The sequence below is a fragment of the Emydura macquarii genome, unplaced genomic scaffold (genome assembly GCF_026122565.2).
Source record: "Emydura macquarii macquarii isolate MOO-44397 ecotype Brisbane River unplaced genomic scaffold, CSIRO-AGI_Emac_v2 contig_2481, whole genome shotgun sequence".
NCBI classification, from domain to species: domain Eukaryota; kingdom Metazoa; phylum Chordata; order Testudines; family Chelidae; genus Emydura; species Emydura macquarii.
The window spans coordinates 129402-146930 of record NW_027132618.1 but is presented as its reverse complement, the minus strand read 5'-3'; the positions used below and the strand labels follow the sequence as shown (position 1 = coordinate 146930).

General features: G+C 40.1%; 1 protein-coding gene across 1 annotated transcript in view; it reads right to left on the bottom strand.

Annotated features, from left to right (window-relative positions):
• Nucleotides 1-17529, bottom strand: part of SGIP1 (SH3GL interacting endocytic adaptor 1) — a 168623-nt gene that overhangs the window by 42105 nt on the left and 108989 nt on the right. The window contains exons 15-17 of the mRNA XM_067563332.1: nucleotides 8969-9043; nucleotides 6341-6796; nucleotides 635-762 (exon numbers count right to left, since the gene is read on the bottom strand). Of these exons, the coding sequence (XP_067419433.1) occupies nucleotides 635-762; nucleotides 6341-6796; nucleotides 8969-9043 (659 nt within the window). The remainder of the gene's footprint in view (nucleotides 1-634; nucleotides 763-6340; nucleotides 6797-8968; nucleotides 9044-17529) is intronic.

Here is a 17529-nt window from a genome sequence, read left to right as displayed (position 1 = left end):
CGGAACTGATGTCCCTTTTGTGTTAGGTTTCTGCATGTACTCTAGTGAACAAATGTAGTGGCCAGAATGTTTCAACAAACAGCATATTTTAAGACAATGTTAGAAAATGTGTTAGGAAAGTGAATCTTCAATTCATAAACAAGAGTATTCATATAAAAAATCCTGATTCTAAGAGTTAGGGTTGATCCAAATCAGGTAAGGTGACCAGATGTCCCGATTTTATAGGGACAGTCCCAATATTCAAAGCTTTTTCTTATGTAGGTGCCTATTATCCCTTGCCCCCTGGCCCCATTTTTCTCACTTGTTATCTGGTCACCCTAAAATCAGGGAACAGACACAGTCTACTGTGTCCACTTGAAACAAATATACTGAACATACTGAATACTCTCAGTGAACTGTTAGCAAGCCATCAGCAGATCAAGAATCATTCACAGAAATTGTCCCATGTGTAATTTCTAATGATGAATAAATTATAGAAAACTAAATTGATCAGAAACCATTTGCAGACTCATTTATTTGCTACGAATTACTTGTTCAGCTCTATTAACTTATTTTAGAGTGGAAACAAACATGAAATTCCTTATTCGTTTTGAGTTCCCTCTCTTGTTAGTGGTTGTGAAAAGGGTGAACATACCACATCGCCAACTCCAGGCTTCCCTGGAGGCAGTTTTGGCCGAGATGGGGGCCGAGGTGGAGGAGGTGGAGGGGTGGTGCTGCTGCAGGCAGCCAGTGGAGTCGCTGGACGAGCAGGAGATGAAGAACCTGAAATAAACACAGGCTGTAAATACTAGACTAAACTCAAACTGCTCTCTCTACACTGAACCGTACACAGCACACTGCAGCCTATTAAGCAAACAAATGCTACTTCAACTTCTAACTCACATTCACAGCTGCCGCATTGCAAGCCAATCCATAAATATGGCAGTGTGGAAGAGTAAGTTACAGTTGATAGTCAAGGAGGCCATTGTAAAACCCAAAACTCAATTATCTGCTGTGGAATTATAGTATGACAGTTCTGGTTTGATCTGGCTTTATACCAACCTCTAAATTTGCATGTTCACACAGTAATGCAGACTATGTAGGTGTGATTTTTTGAACATAAAATCAGAGGCTAAATACTTCATGGTGAAAATTTTAAATTTAAAGTATAAGAAGTTTTAAACCTTCTCTCTTGAACATCAGTATCATGTCTGTAAATTACATGCTGACAGAGTTTGGAAGCAAGTGGTTACTTATCTTTGTACTTCTGTTTATTGGAGAGATAACTGAAGTGAGTTCCTATGAGTGGCAACTACTGATAGCTTTACAATATTCTTCAGTTTAACTTTCTCTTCTCTCAGCCCCTGATTTCTCTTCTAGTTATTTGTGTATAAGCCTCTTTTCTCTAACTCTGAATGTCTTAAATTCATAATGTCTATAAATTCACCGGGTTTTAGGATGAGGGAAAAAACTTTTAGCAATTGACATATATTGACAAATTTCTTGTAGTAAAGAGACTATTTTATATGTACTTTACAGTGGGCCTGCTTTTCTCAAGCATTATCACTGGCATAAAAACATTTGTTATTTCAGAGATCTTCATGGATTTACATGCAAGACGAGAGAGAGGGATTTTCTTAGAATTCACTGAACATTTTAAACAAACAATAGCACTGTGTGTGTGTGTGTGGGGGGGGGGGGGGGGGGGGGGGGGGGTGTCAGGAAGGTCCAGTATGGTGGCCAGGATATAACTGTCTGGGAAGAATTTATCCTATTTTATAGCTGGAGAGATTGAGAAAAAAAATTGAGAGAAATTCATTGTAAGTGCGCTAGTATTGTTGAGAGGATTGAAATAACTACAGTAGGCACTATAATGAGCAGTAAGGGTTTGTAAGATTGGGAGCAATTCTTGATGCTGAATACATGATATGTTCAAGTTTTACTTTGGATCTATTCCTTTTTTTTATGATCTTTGTTACAAAATTACAGTGAAGCTATCAAATCCTGGTTATGCAGCTGATACAGAGGTTAACAAAAATGACATTTAAGATAACTGACTCTCCGTGAATACATGAATATTTAAAAAACCCAGAGTCCTTGGCAGAAGTAGTTTACAGTGATGGGGACAAACCTTACACAATTCTTTTGATTTTAATTTCATTGCATATTATTGTAAGATGGCATCCAATCATTAAACAAGAATGAGGATTGAAATGGGGAAAGGGCAGAAAGTTATAAGATGTCTTTGGAGCCCAAAGAATCCATTGAAGAAAATTATTTAAAAAAAAAATATATAGTTACCATAAAAGTCAAATTTTAAGTAACTAACTGCGAAGCTCAGATGCTTTATTTTGTCACTGAAGACTGTCACCTTGCTGTGAAAATAAGACTTGCCGCAACTTAATGAAAAGGAATGAGATGGGGTAGTTAACAGAATGCTTGACATACTATTTTGATGTAACTAAGAAAATTTAACATACCAGGATAAGTTCAGCAATAATATTGCACAAAAATATCTTTAAAACTCCTTCAACCCCTAAACTAAGATTTACCAATACCTCTAATTAGAGGAGACATAAGAGTAAGGATACATAAATTTGGACTTACAGGAGCAATGTGCAAACTCATTTGTTAAGGAGTTTTAAAGAATACTTGAAAGCACATTCTGTTTGGCAACGTAATGACTATTGTTCTAACTATATATTAGGATAGTGTGCTTAGTGTTTCATTTTTCCATTTAAAATAGAATCAGTTACCTTAAGAATCTAACACTTTGTTAATCTGAAAATATGAAGTTTGAAAATGAAATTTATAGAAAAAAATCTGCCCCTATATTACACAAAATTTTGGGTCAAAAGTTAGGTTCTGATTTATTAAAATCTTAGGCACCAATTTTTGCAATTTAGAAAATCAAGCCTCTTCTATTTAGGAGCCTAAAATTGGATTTAGGAAACTAACTTGAGTCACCTGGGTTTGAAAATTTTCTACTTCAGCCCATAATGAACTTCTTGCCCTACAAGAAGGGGATTATTCAATGGAAATAATCTAACAGGACTGCAAGAATTCCAAGGGGGCAGGATTATAACTTGTATTTATCCATATTAATGTCTTAAGTAGTTAGAGAAGCAACAACTGTTAATGTTCTAGATATTAGAATTTTAAAATTAATGGTATTTATTCTTGAAACATATTCAGGATTCCTTGAATTCCACTGTGCTTCTATACCACTTTCTGCATCAAGTGTAATGGAATTCTGCTGCAGAATCAACATGTAATTGAATGTAATCAAACATCTACAAAATCCAATTGTAGGTGCAGAGCTACAGAATTCTTTGCCTTTAAAAAAATGTTCTGCCATCAAACTATTGTATAGCACTAGAATATATCCAACTCACATTACTTTACTTAAAAGTAAAAAAGCATAAGCAGAAACTAAAATATATGTGCGTAACAGACATGGGTGAGTGTGTGTGTGTGTTTCCTCAACGAGCTACTGCAAAGATTAAAAATTAGAGATTAGCCCGCTAATTTGGAACAAAAAGAAGCAACCTAATAATCAGCCTCAAATAAGGAACAAAGAAGCCAAATCCCTTCCCCTTTTGTTTAAAGATTTAGATGGATGAGACAAGGACCTCTCCATCTTTTCCTCTTATGAACCCCAACAGGCTTCCATTTTGGTGTTTGAGCAGAACCAGCAGTCTCTGCTGCTGTGTTCAAATCCCAGAGCTTTCAGGGGTTCCCAGGAATAAGACAACATCATATTCAGGGACAGCTCTGACCTGAGGTCATCTGAAACAAGTGGAACCGGAATGGACAGTTAGCCAGAGCCTAGCAGACCAGGTAAGCCTGAAAGGAATATCACCAAAGGATAGGAACAGGAGAAAAATGCCTGTTCAGAGTTTGGAGAGGTACTTATTATAGCACAGGTCAGGAGAACACAAATAGCTGGTGGAAGGACAGAAGGATGTGGCTGAAATGAATAGGGAATGGATTTATACAAACCCAAACTGCCAAACTCGCCCTCCACCAATGGTGACCTTTCCAACTGCTGGCCCTTTAAAAAGTCACACAAAGCATTCTGCATCCCACATTTTAGGGTGGCTTCACACATCAGCATTATCAAGTAGATCAGACATGCTGACTGATCACATGCTACAAGATCAGTGGTCCGTTAAACATACACAAAAAAGCCAACACACAGCTATCGGGGAAAGAGGATGGATCATAAAAAATACAGCAAAATTAAGGGAGACATCATTTAATGGCCATATGCACAGCATGTTCAGAACTCCCCCTTACCCCATAGTAGCATGGTCATCACTGGGTACTGTTAAATGACAATGGTTTTAAGTTTCTCTCACTCCCATCTACACAGTATGTTCCTGCTGCCCCTCTATGTGTGGAACGTCCTTTTTATCCCAGCCTCCCAAGCCACAACCCTCTTCATTGAAATCCATCCTAAAAATCCAATTCTTCTGCAGTGTTTATAAGGTGTTTATAATTATTACGGGTGATACCTCCACCTTGGAATTTTCCATTGTGCTCCATCTTCTGGGTGCCTACTTTTAGAGAGCAAACACATCAGGGCAGAGAGCTGGATTTTTGTGCATTGTGCAGAACTCAGGAAATGGTGTTAAACAAAAATATCAGCAGTTACCCAAGGTCCCTCTCTCACAAAGTGCTGAGCACCCTCAACTCCAACAGACATCAAGTGTGATCAGTACCTTGCAGGATCAGGTCCCTAAAGCTTTTTATCTAGATGGCTCCCCAGAGCACTTTACAAACACAACACAGAAAAATCACTTATACCCACCACTGAAATGGTCACCTCTAGGCAGGAGTATTTAAAAACCCATTTGAAAACCCTCTCCTCTACCCTGGGGATTTCACGGAGAGTTACATTCTGCCACAGGAGGATAAGAATGCCAAAAGGAGGCAAAAATCTAATTTGGGAGTGTCCTCTGGTTTTTCATGCCCTTAGACACTACAGTGATGCACCCCCCAGAACCGCCTATGCATGAAATTAAAACCATTGCCCAATTAAGTAATCAGAAAATAATCTGTTTTCAGTGGGAAATGCACTAATGCAAACAAAGAATTTCAAAATAATGTGTTCAACATTAGTATCAGGGCCAAGTGTAAAACATGGGATTCTTTTTCTCCAAATACCAATAACTGCTATCTTATTTAGGGCTTGTCTACATGGGGAAGTTGATCAGCAGAACTACATTGGTATAATTATACATCTCTAGTTATACTACTTTAATTCCCCATGTGGACATGCTTATTCCGAGCTACAAGAGGCCTTTCACTAGAGCTTATGGCACTATGTCCATATGGAAAAAGGTACTGGTATAACTACAGCAGTATAATTATACCAGTATAGTTCTGCCAGTAAATTTCCCCACATAAACAGGCTTTTAGTCAATAAAAATAATGTGATCAAGTTGTACCCCTCTTGAGAACAACATGAAAGATGCTGGGAAAACTGACCTCCAACAAGGTCATTTGATCTCCTGGACATTAAGCAATTTAGAATTAAATTGGTGTAGCCAATCAACCAGCAAACTTCAAACAAATCCAGGTTTTACTCTACAGTGTTTACTTTAAAAAGCCATTTATCAAAATGTTAAATGAGGCTAGTTCAACCTCCCACTATCTAGGATCCTCAAGGACATTCTCAGGATAATGAAGTAGAGTTATACTGAATTTATTGCATCACAACTTATATCTGGCTGGGCTTCTGTTTATCTGGCTTTCTTAGCCTTAAGGTGACCTGGCAGCACGTGCTATCAGTGCCTCATGTGAACACACAATGATTTCAAAGAGTTGCCTGCCTTCCTTAAAAGTCACAGTTTTGTTTTCTGAAAAGTTGGCAAACATTTGTTTTTTCACTATTTTTGTTCATTTTGCAGTCCTTGGAGGAAATTATAGCAGGGTGGCAACTGTGCTGAATACTGTGGCTATAGGCAGTTTGGGGCCCTGCAAATACACATGTGGATATCTGGGAGAGAAGTCCAAACTGTTGAGCACATGTACTTATTTAAGGCAATAAACATGATCTTTGGTGAAAAGCTGTCTAGATTTATCTTGGAGTCTGATTTGTGGAGTCACAACTCCCCCTCTAATGTCAGACACTCAACAATGACAGGGTAAAAGGAAACATGATATCTAGGGTAGAAGCTTGACTTGGACCACAAGAGCACTGGATGAAAGAATACGCCACTGGGGGCACAGAACAATCAAACAAAAGGGAATGACTGATGCTTAAAAGCCAACTAAGAATAGCTAAAAGGCTGTGTTCACACTGCAGCAAGGCATTCATGGGCACACTGAAGCACACTCAAGCTATAAGACATACCACTGGGGCTTCCTGTGCCACTGCTGGAGCTGGGTCCAGGTGATGACACCACTGTTCTGTAGGTAGGTGGCGGAGGGGGAGGTGGTGTAGCTCTCTGTCCCAACCCAAAATCTTTAGGAGATGCTGCTGATTCTAAGTTATCATCTTTAACGTGGGTTTGCTCAGAAATTTTCTTCTGAACCTCTTCTAAATTGAGAGGTGATGGAACATTGCGGGAAGTTTCAACAGCTAGAGATTCAGCTGGGATTTCTGATGCCAGAGGTGGGGACACCACTTTTTCCCTTGAAGTCAACTCTGCAGTTATGTTTTCCGGGGACTGATCAGAAAAATTGACCCATTTATCTTCTGCGTTAACAGCAACAGACTTGGGGGATAATACTGGGCCAAAAATGCTGTCCAAGTCATTGATTGATGGTAGTTTGTCACTTTTGACCTCTGTTGCTGTCTGGTCACTTCCTGTGGTCAAAGTAGTTTATTTTAAACTTCAATATCGATTGGCATAGCTGAAGTCGCACTATACTCTACATTTACATGGGGCTTGCAAAGTCAGCTATATCCCAGCAGAGATATTTAAAAAGCATATTTTCTTACAAGCTATTTGGGACATATTTTCATGTGCATGAAAATATCTACATAACATGGTTATGCACAATGTACAAAAACATATGTGATTGAAATACATACGGAAAAAAGCATGCACTATATACTATATGTATATCTTTCTTGTATATTACACATCAGATCTACATCCTACTGAATATATAATTGGCTAGCAATGTTCATTATACATTGTCTAAATAACTTAATATTGTGAATTATTAAATATTAAAAATGCACACACAACACAGGAACCTGAGATTCACATGATATATATTTATACATGTACATATACTATTTTGGAACACTTAAAATATACTGGTAATGTACATACAGTATACTGTAGCATACAGGATACAGGGTTTTTAAAAAGCTTTATTCATGAACTGAATCATGCATCATTTGTTGTTAATTTTTGAGCAAATCTAATTTTGTAACCAATATGGAAATAGAATTCATCAACACAACTATATTGCAGCCAATGGAACTAAACCCCATATATTCCTCTAGTACTCAAATTTTTGTCTGTCCCTCTTACTGTGGAATGCTGATGAGTATACTGGACACTTACACAGTATAGCATCTTTTATGGGAGATCTCAAAGTTAAGCAAGCCTAATCACATCCCAGTGAGGTTGTATTACACCTATTTAATCAAGGGGTAAACTCATTAACACAGCAGTTAAAGTGACCCGTACAAAGTCACACAGTCAGTGGCAAAGGTGACTGAACCCAAGAATCCAGAGCTATACCCACTTCGCCACTATTATAATGACTACATACCTTGCTGGGTACATTTATCTACATCTAAATTGCTATAGACACATCGATCGACATCCATTGCATATTCTTATATTTTAGAAAACCATCTTCTGACTGTGTGGTCATAAAGAACTAAGAATGTACTTTAGGGATTAAAATATAATCAGTTTTAGAAAGAGACCTTTCCCTATTGCCGTACTTGATATGCATACTGAAATATGCAGCAAGCCAAAAGCCGGCAAATAAATGATCACATATGGCTTCGTATTTCATTTGCTCTTGTTGATGAATGCTATTTTATGCAGGTAGACAACTCCCATCTGACGCATAGATAAGTAATGAAAAAATGAAGATACATGAGTATGAATAAAGATATTAATGAATAGAGCACTAAGTTAATTGCACAGAAATTCTATATGACTAAATAATATACAAAATTTGCATTGTATGCTCATGCTGTGTAATGTAACTATTGTTCTCTATGCAATGCATCTGTTTCAAAGAACAATGACTGCATTTCTTTATTTAAGCATACAGTTCTGATTTTAGTTGATAAATTTGTGTCTGCTAGCAACATGAATAATATGGCTATAAAGCACCTCATTTACTCCTGTTGCATTCCACATAGCCTAGATTTCTTTCACCATACATATTTACTAATATTATAGTTAACATAGCTATTTGGCATACCTTTGCATGAACAACATTGAGGTTTACTAATTCTAGATTAGATCCTACCTTCGCACCCAAACCTCCCACTGAAAATCAACAGGAGTTTGGGGTAAAAGAATGACAGGATCAGACCCTGATTTGTTCTAGAAAAAGGAAAACTAGTTTTGCACCCATATTTCATAGGAACTGAACCTTAAAAAACCATTCAAAATAGAAGTTAAAAGCCAATTTACAGAGCTACGATAACAGTTTCAGATATAACTTTAGAATTAGTGTCATATTTCTTTACCAAAATGGCTCAACACTAAAATGTGGGAGAGGATAATTTTGAACACAATAGATGCTAAAACATCTGAAATAAAAAAGAAACATAAAATGCATATGAGTTAAACATACAAATACGTTCAAATACATGGCATTATGCAGATTTCATCAGAGTGGACCTGATTCTGTAAGTATTACACATACAGAAATTGCACTGAAATCCGTGGGGATTCTGGAGTCAGTGGTTACAGAACCATGCCCAGTTATGCACTGTATATATAGATCTTATGTAATATTATTTCATGAGCTAACAAACATTATGCCTCATTCTTACCTATTCCAACAGTTAAGGGAGAGGCAGTCCTAGGTGGTGTAGCTGGAATGTTTTTTGGTGGAAGTGGTGGAGGTGCTGCAAAAACAGGTCAGAGGAAAGAATTTAAGTTCAGGCGATATACCCAGTTTCTTATGAGCTTAACCTTTGATTCTTTGAACAGGGTAGGTTCCCTCTGTTTAGGGAGTCTTCTTTTTATGCCATTGAAGGTGCAGAGGTGGTAAAGTTTAATTGCACACCTGTCCCAAGATTTAGCAATGTGCCACAGAGATAATGGCTATGACTTCTTTTTATCATGATAGATTATTTTAATAGCCTGACCTCAACCTCTGCCCAAAACTTGAAAGAAACCCAAACGTTAAAAAACAAACAGTAAAATACTAAAACTTCATGCAAACTTTCTTAACATTATTTTTCCTTTTGCAGAGCTTTACACTTTCCCTTCCTGGTACTGACTGGACCCAGAAAGTTCCAAAATCATGACTGGCTCTAGGGACTCTCCTGTTCTAGACAATGTCAAATGTCTGCACCTACCAGCGCATAGTCACGCAAAATGCACTTCTAAACCTTTTTAGATTTGCTAGAACTGAGATGGTGAGACATCACATGAGGTGTAGTAAGTGTGTAATTAATAGTTTCAGGGGCTGCAGGAAGGAGGAAAAAACAGATCAAGAGAAGATGTAACACAAAACAAGAAGATGATATCTTTGTAGATTGACAGAAGAGAAAGTTATTTACCTCATGTAGTAACCGAGATTCTTCGTGTGTATCCCCCTGTGGGTGCTCCACTTCAGGTGTTGGTGCGTCCTGGTGTTGCCGATCAGAGATTTCTGCAGCAGTGCTTGTATGGGCTGCGCATGCGCGGAGGGTGTCTCGCAGCGCTGTTGGCTCCCTAAACTGTCGCTCACACAGCCCAACCCCCTCAGTTCCTTCACTACAGTGGAGAAATATACAAACTCTGAAGTAGAGGGAAGGACGGGGAGTAGTGGAGCACCCACAGGGACGCACATTTCAAAGAACCTCGATTACTGCATGAGTTGAGTACTTTCTCTTCTTCTTCGAGTGATATCCCTGTGGGTGCTCCACTACAGGTGACTGTAGAGCAGTATCCCACCCCTGGCGGGGGGAACTTCGGCGTACTCCCGGTAACTGATGTTAATATTGTGGACCCTAACTGAGTGTCCATATTTGCATTAGTCATGATCGTGTACTGATTTATAAATGAGTGTTTGGAAGCCCAAGTGGCCACCCTACATATTTCAGATATGGGAACGTTGTTGAGGAAGGCAACGGAAGTTGCCATTGCGCTAGTAGAGTGAGTTTTGATACGGACTGGTGGCTTTGTCCCTGATGGTTTGTAACATAGCTGTATACATCCTGATATCCATCTGGATAGTCTTCGGGTGGATATTGAGGTGCCTTTTGAGCGTTCTGTTGTAGAGACGAATAGTCTCGGTGATTTGCTAAACACTTTGGGTCTGTTGAGGTAGAATAATAGTGCTCTTCATACATCTAATGGGTGCCATCTAACCTCTAATTGGTCCTTGTGAGGTTTAGGATAAAATGTTGGCATATATATGGCCTGGTTCACATGAAAAGAAGAGGATATTGTTGGTAAAAATTTCAGATGGGTTCTCATAGTAACATTGTCTTTGCAAAAAATAGTATGGGGTGAGTGTGCCATAAGGGCTCCTATCTCACCTACTCTTTTTGCAGATGTAATGGCAACTAGAAATGCTACCTTCATTGAGAGATGAAGGAGTGAGCATGTGGCTAGGGGCTCGAAAGGGGGATGTGTGAGGATGTTTAACACAATATTTAGGTTCCAGGCTGGTGTGGGTTCATGTATTTCTGGGTATAGGTTTTGAAGACCTGCCAAGAAACGTTTCATGGTAGGGTGTGAGAAAATGGGTGATGATTCTCTGTTTTGATGGAATGTGCTAATGGCCACAAGGTGTACCCTGATCAAACTCATGGATAAACCGGCGGTTTTTAGTCCTAATAGGTATTCGAGCACCTGTGGTAGAGGTGCCAAAACCATGGGAATAGTTTTAGTTTGACACCATATATTAAATCTTTTCCATTTTTGCAGATATGTTTTGCAAGTGGATGGCTTTCTGTTGTTAAATAATACATTTCGTACCTGTCTCGAGCACATTCTCTCTATTGGGTGGAACCAAGGAGTCTCCAGGCTGTCAAATGAAGCATGTCCAGCTTGGGGTGAATTGTCCCACCCTCATTCTGTGATAAGAGGTGTCTCCCCGTCGGAAGCCTTATTGGGATCTGAATGGATATTTTCATTAGGTATGGGTACCACAGCTGTCTGGGCCATGCTGGTGCTATAAGAATGATCGAGGAATGGTCCCAGCATATCTTGTTTACTACCTGTGATAGGAGAGGGAGTGGTGGGAATGCGTATAGTAGTGTCCCTTTCCATTTGAGTAAGAAGGCATCTCCTAGAGATTGGTGTCCCTGTCCTGCTCTGGAGCAAAACTGATTGCATTTGCAATTCATTCTTGTCGCGAACAGGTCTATGGATGGTGTGCCCCAGTGTTGAAAAATGTCATGTAGGACTGTCATTGATCTCCCACTTATGCTCTAGCCCAAATTTCCTGCTCAGCACGTCCACTGTTGTATTAATGTGTCCTGGGCAGTATGAGGGGGATACGTCTATATTGTGGTTTATGCACCAGTTCCAGAGTTTTATCACCTTGGTGCATAGTGAGTGAGACCGGGTGCCCCTTCTCTGTTTATGTAAAACATTCAGGCTACATGGTCTGTCATGATTTTGATTGATGTGTGTTTTATTTGTGGAAGGAAATGAGCGCATGCTTTGTGTAATGCTCTCATTTTGAGCAAATTGATGTGTAATTGGGTTTCTGATGGAATCCACTGACCCTGGGACATGTGTGCACCCCAGCCTATCAATGAGGCATCAGTTGTAACTATAATTGATGGTATACGTTTTTGGAATGGTATGCCTCTGCACAAGTTGTTCGGGTTCATCTACCAGTCTAGAGAGTCTTTGATTATTGGAAGGACTGTTAGTTGTCTGCTCACTCTGTGTCTCTTTGGAATGAAGACTCTTTGGAATGAACGTAGCCATCCTTGGAGGCCTCTCCTGTGCAGCCTGGCGTATTGTACCATGAAGGTGGTGGCTGCCATATGGCCCAGCAGCTGGAGGCAGGTGAGGGCTTTAATATAAGGACTGGTTTTGATTTCTAGAATAAAGTTCAATATTGTATGGAATCTTTGAGTTGGTAGTATTGCTTTAACCCTTATTGAGTCGAGTTGTGCTCCTATAAACTCTAGGGTTTGAGTTGGTACTGTGACTGATTTTTGGTAATCTATCTGCAGGCCTAGTCCTTGGAAAATATCTATAGTTCTCCGTGTATTCTATTTTGCCTCTGCATAGATTGGATTTTGGAGAAGGCAATCTGCTAGGTACAGAAAAATTATCACCCCTAGGTGTCATAGGTATGCTGCGACCATCAAAAGTATTTTGGAAAAGATTTGCAGTGCAGTGGAGAGGCCAAAGGGTAGTACCGTATATTGCTAATGTTCCGTACCGGCTGTAAACCGAATAAACTGGTTAATGAAATGGGTGTATGATAATATAAAAGCAAGCATCCTTTAGGTCGAGGGCTGACCTAAATCTCCAATCTCTGCATTCAAAAACAGGAATTATCATTGTTAAAGTGACCATTTAATTTTTGAACATGGATAAACTTGCTGAGTACTCTGAGATCTAGAGTTGGTTTCCATCCCCCATTCTTCTTCTGTGTAAGAAAATACTGGGAATAGAATCCTCTGCTCCTGTATTGAGGTGGGACTTTTTCTATTGCTCCCAGTTGTAGTAAGTGGAGCACTTCCTCCTGTAGCAGATGCTCATGGGAGGGGCCCCTGAAGAGGGATGGGAAGGGTGGATGGTATGGATATGAAGGGGATGAAGTAACCCATGTACATGATTTCTAGGGCCCATCTGTCTGTGGTAACTGCTGTCCACTTGGTGAAAAAAAGGCGTAACCAGCGTCCAAAAATGGTTGGTGTTCCTGCCGCTGGGGTGTGTCTCACACCTTCAACCAAGCCCTCAAAATGACTGCTTGGACTGAGCTGATTTGAGAGGAGGTGGACTGGTTTGATGGTTGTCTCCTTCTCTGTGGCCTCTGCTTCTGCCTATTACTATCATAAGGCCTTTGTTGGCGGTTGAAAGAGAAGTCTCTCCTCTGGTATGGTTGATACCTTCTACATTTGAACGATGGAGTATATATCCCCAAAGTTCTGAGGGTCATCCTAGAGTCCTTCATAGAATGCACTGTCTCATCTGTTTTCTTAGAGAATAGTTTGTCTTTATCAAAGGGTAAATCTTCCACCTTTGTTTGCAGGTCCCTCAGAATGCTGGAAGATTGGAGCGAGGAAGCATGATGCATAGCAACAGCTGTTGCTGTCATGCATACTGCCATATCTGCTATGTTAAGGGATGTCTGCAGAGCGGTTCATGCAATTAATTAACCCTCGTCTACTAGTGATTTAAGTTGTGTCTGTTTGTCTTCATGTAAGTATTGTTTCGGTTAATTAATTACTTGGCTTATAGGGCATTATAATTAGCCACTCTAAATTGCAAGATTGCTGAGGAATACGCCTTGCGTCCGAACAGATCTAGACATTTGTTGTCTATCACCTGGAGTGAATTTTGGCTGAGATTGGTTACTCCTATGATGTGCTGTGTCAACCATCAGGGAATTGGGAGGAGGGTGAGTGAATAGGAACTCCACCACCCTTTGATGGACATAGTATTTCCTATTGACCCTCATACAGGTTGGAAGGATTGATGCTGGTGTTTGCCAGATGATATCGGCAGTTTGAATTATTGCATCATTAATTGACAGGGCTCTTTTCGTATTGGCCAATGTATGTAGTATTTGTAGTAGCTTGTGTTGGGTCTCTTCAATCTCCCATACAGGTATGTCCTGGCTTATTGCTACTCATTTAAACAATTCTTGAAATTGTTTGAAATCATCAGCCGTTATTGGTGTGAGAGGCATTACTGCCTTGTCCAGAGATGAGGAGGAGTGGGTTGGAGAGTTCTCCTTTGTATCCTGTCATCTGACTCCTCAGAATCCCCGTCCTGTCCAGGGGATGGTGGAGCAGGTTTTTCTAAGGCTGTGGCCGATGTTGAAGGCACACCCTGCTAAGCCCAATGGGATGTGCATGGATCCCCTGAAATGTCATGTGAATGGGAAGATCTTTGAGAGAGCAGTTTCATCTGTTTGATCCACTCCCTCATAGTCCTTTCAATTTGAGCCAGCAATCTTAATGAGGACAAAGACTCCCTTCTGATTGGGGAAAACTGGTATGGGAAGAAGACTCATCCATGTGAGCCTTCTTTGTCATCACTGGACAGTGGAGTGGGAATGCCTGCATGTAGGGTGATCTGTCGGTACCGTAGAGAGGGGAATGTGATGGAGGTGTGTCCTCTCACGTGTGGTGCCGTGAATGTTTTGTTGGTGCTGCTGGCCGCAAGTCTGTCTGCTTTCTCGGTATAGTGGTTGGTGTTGCGGATTTTACTTTTGCCCTCACTGGTGCCGATAGCGGTGTTGGTACTGATGATGGTGCCAAAGTTGGCAGCATGCGTGTTGGTGTGGGTTTCAGCACCAACTTAGCCGACGTTGGTTTGCGGCTCGGTACCGAAGAGTTCTTGGTGCTGACGGTGCCAGAAGTAGTAAGCACTGTGACTGAACTCTCCCGTGAGGTAGACAGTATGGGAGGAAGAGACCTGCCCAGAGACCGCTTTAGTTTCGGAGAGCCTCTGACAGGCAAGTCGTGCCTCTTTTCCTTCTTTTGTTGGAGGTTTGAGCCATAGTGCTGCCCTTTTCTCTGGTATTAGACTTGGAGGCGGGATGCAGGGATTTTTCCATAAGGATAAGTTTGAGGTAGAGATCTCAGTCTTGCCTGATTCTTGCTTTGAATTTAGTGCAGTGCATACACTTGGCAGTGATGTGACCCTCTCCAAGACACATGATGCAGGACTCGCATCTCTGAAATCCTGGTGATCCAGACATTTTAAAGTTTTAGGGAAGATGGTACTCCTGTATGTCTAACTGAATATAAATATAATAAAAATATATATATTTTAAACTAATCTATTCTAGGATTAAAAACTATAACTAAACTATGCCTAAATTAACTATTTTAAAACTTTTATCTGAGGAAGAAAGGAGTGCTGTGGAGGCAAAGGACGGTTGAGAAGGAATTGGGGGATGAGGGGGGGGGAGTGTCAGCCTGCGCGAGCAGCAGTTAGGGTGCCAACAGCGCCGCAAGACACCCACCGTACATGCGTGGCTCATACAGGCACTGCTGCAGAAATCTCCGATGGATGGTGCTGGAACACACCGACACCTGAAGTGGAACACCCACAGGGATATCACTCAAAGAAGAAGAAGAAAAGATTATAAGGAAAGAGGAAGGGCTAAGAGAAATTTAAGTTTAGAGAAAGGAGATTAAAATAAAAGAGGAAAGTAAGAAAGGGATACTGACAGGGCAGAAAGATTTACAACTGAGCACAACAATACATGAAAAGTCCCCTTTGACAGGACAAAGCAAATAAACATGTATACATTATTTTCTGGTGCATATTATTTCTTGGAAAACACAGTATACAGGCTTAGCAAAATCTGTATGATGTGGGTCATTCAGTAGGGGCTCTTTCCTTTCTTCCCAAAGCACTGGTGGAAAATGGCACAAGCACTATTTTCCATGTGTGTTATTTATTAATTTTTCTTTCCACAGGCTAACCCTGTTAAGGTGGACAGTTTGTTTACGGTGTTATTGCCTGGAGGCTTGTTAAGATGGAGGGCATTTGCCTGTGCTACAATATGCCCATAAATGTACATTAATCTAGCACTTGCAAATATACAGCACAAACAATTTGTAATGTTCTCTTGTATAAAAAACAAAACAAAACACTGGCTTCTTTGTACATAACCCTTACTGCTATCTCTCTATCCCAAGGTCAAGGTGGTAGATGGTACAGGAAGATTAACAGAGGAGCATGATGGAATTGCACTGCACTTGTATATGTTAACCCTGAAAATGCTAGCATTTTCTACATTGCAAACTGAATGAATGCTTAAGAGGACATGTATAATATATCTTCTTAGACTCCAGAATGCAGGGAAGGTTTAGCCAAATTTCTATTAATTTTACAAATTTCTTTTACTCTTCCTTCTTTGACGAGGATACTGGACTAGTGATGGGGAGAATCTGTAGATGTTGATACCTTGATTTTAGTAAGGCTTCTGACACGGTCCCACATGACATTCTCATAACCAAACTAGGGAAATGTGGTCTAGATGAAATTACAGCAAGGTTGGGTACAAAACTGGTTGAAAGACTGTACTCAAGGAGTAGTTATCAATGGTTTGCTATCAAAGTGGATGGATGAATGGATGTAGTGGGGTCCTGCAGGGCTCTATCCTGAGTCTGGTACCATTCAATATTTTCATTAATGACTTGGATAATGGAATGGAGAGCATGCTTATAAAATTTGCAGATGACACTAAGCTCGGATGGATGTTAAGCACTTTGGAGGACAGGATTAGAATTCAAAAACAACCTTGACAAATTGGAAAATTGGTCTATATCAAAATGAAATTCAATAAAGGCAAGTGCAAAGTACTATCCTTAGGAAGAAAAAGGAATCAGATGCACAAGTACAAAATGGGAAATAATTGGCTAAGCGGCAGTACTGTTAAAAGGGATCAGGGAGTTATAGTGGATCACAAATTGAATATGATACAACATGTGATGCCGTTACTAAAAAGGCTAATATAATTCTGGGGTGTATTAATAGGAGTGTCATATGCAAGACACAGGAGGTAACTGTCCTGCTGTACTCAGCACTGGTGAGGCTTCAAATGGAGTACAGTGTCTCGTTCTAGACACCACACTGTAAGAAAGATGTGGAAAAAACAGAGAGTTCAGAGGAGATCAACAAAAATGATAAAAAGTTTAGGAAACTTGACCTATGAGGAAAGATAAAAAACCGAGCATGTTTAGTCTTGAGAAAAGAAGCCTTGGGGGGGCAGGGGAGGTGGGCGCGGATAATAGTCTTCGTATACATTAAGATCAGTTATAAAGAGGAGGGTGATCAATTGTTCTCCACGTCCACTGAAGATAGGACAAGTAGTAATGGGCTTAATCTGAAACAAGGGAGTTTATCTTAGCTATTAGGAAGAATCTTTCAAACCATTGAGGATAGGTAAGCACTGGAACAGGCTTACAGGGGTGGTTGTGGAATCCCTATCACTGGAGGTTCTCGAGAACAAGTTAAACAAACACCGGTCAGGGATATTGAGGTATACTTGATCCTGTCTCAGTGTAGCAGGCTGGACTAGATGATTTCTCAAGGGCTCTTCCAGTCCTATATTTCAATGATTTTCTCTGGAGATGTAATGTGAATTGAGTTTAGGATAGCAGAGATAAAAGAAGCTATGATATTCATCATGTGCTATATTTGTTCCTAGATCTCTCTCTTGTCAGATAAATAGAGTTAAATTTAACCT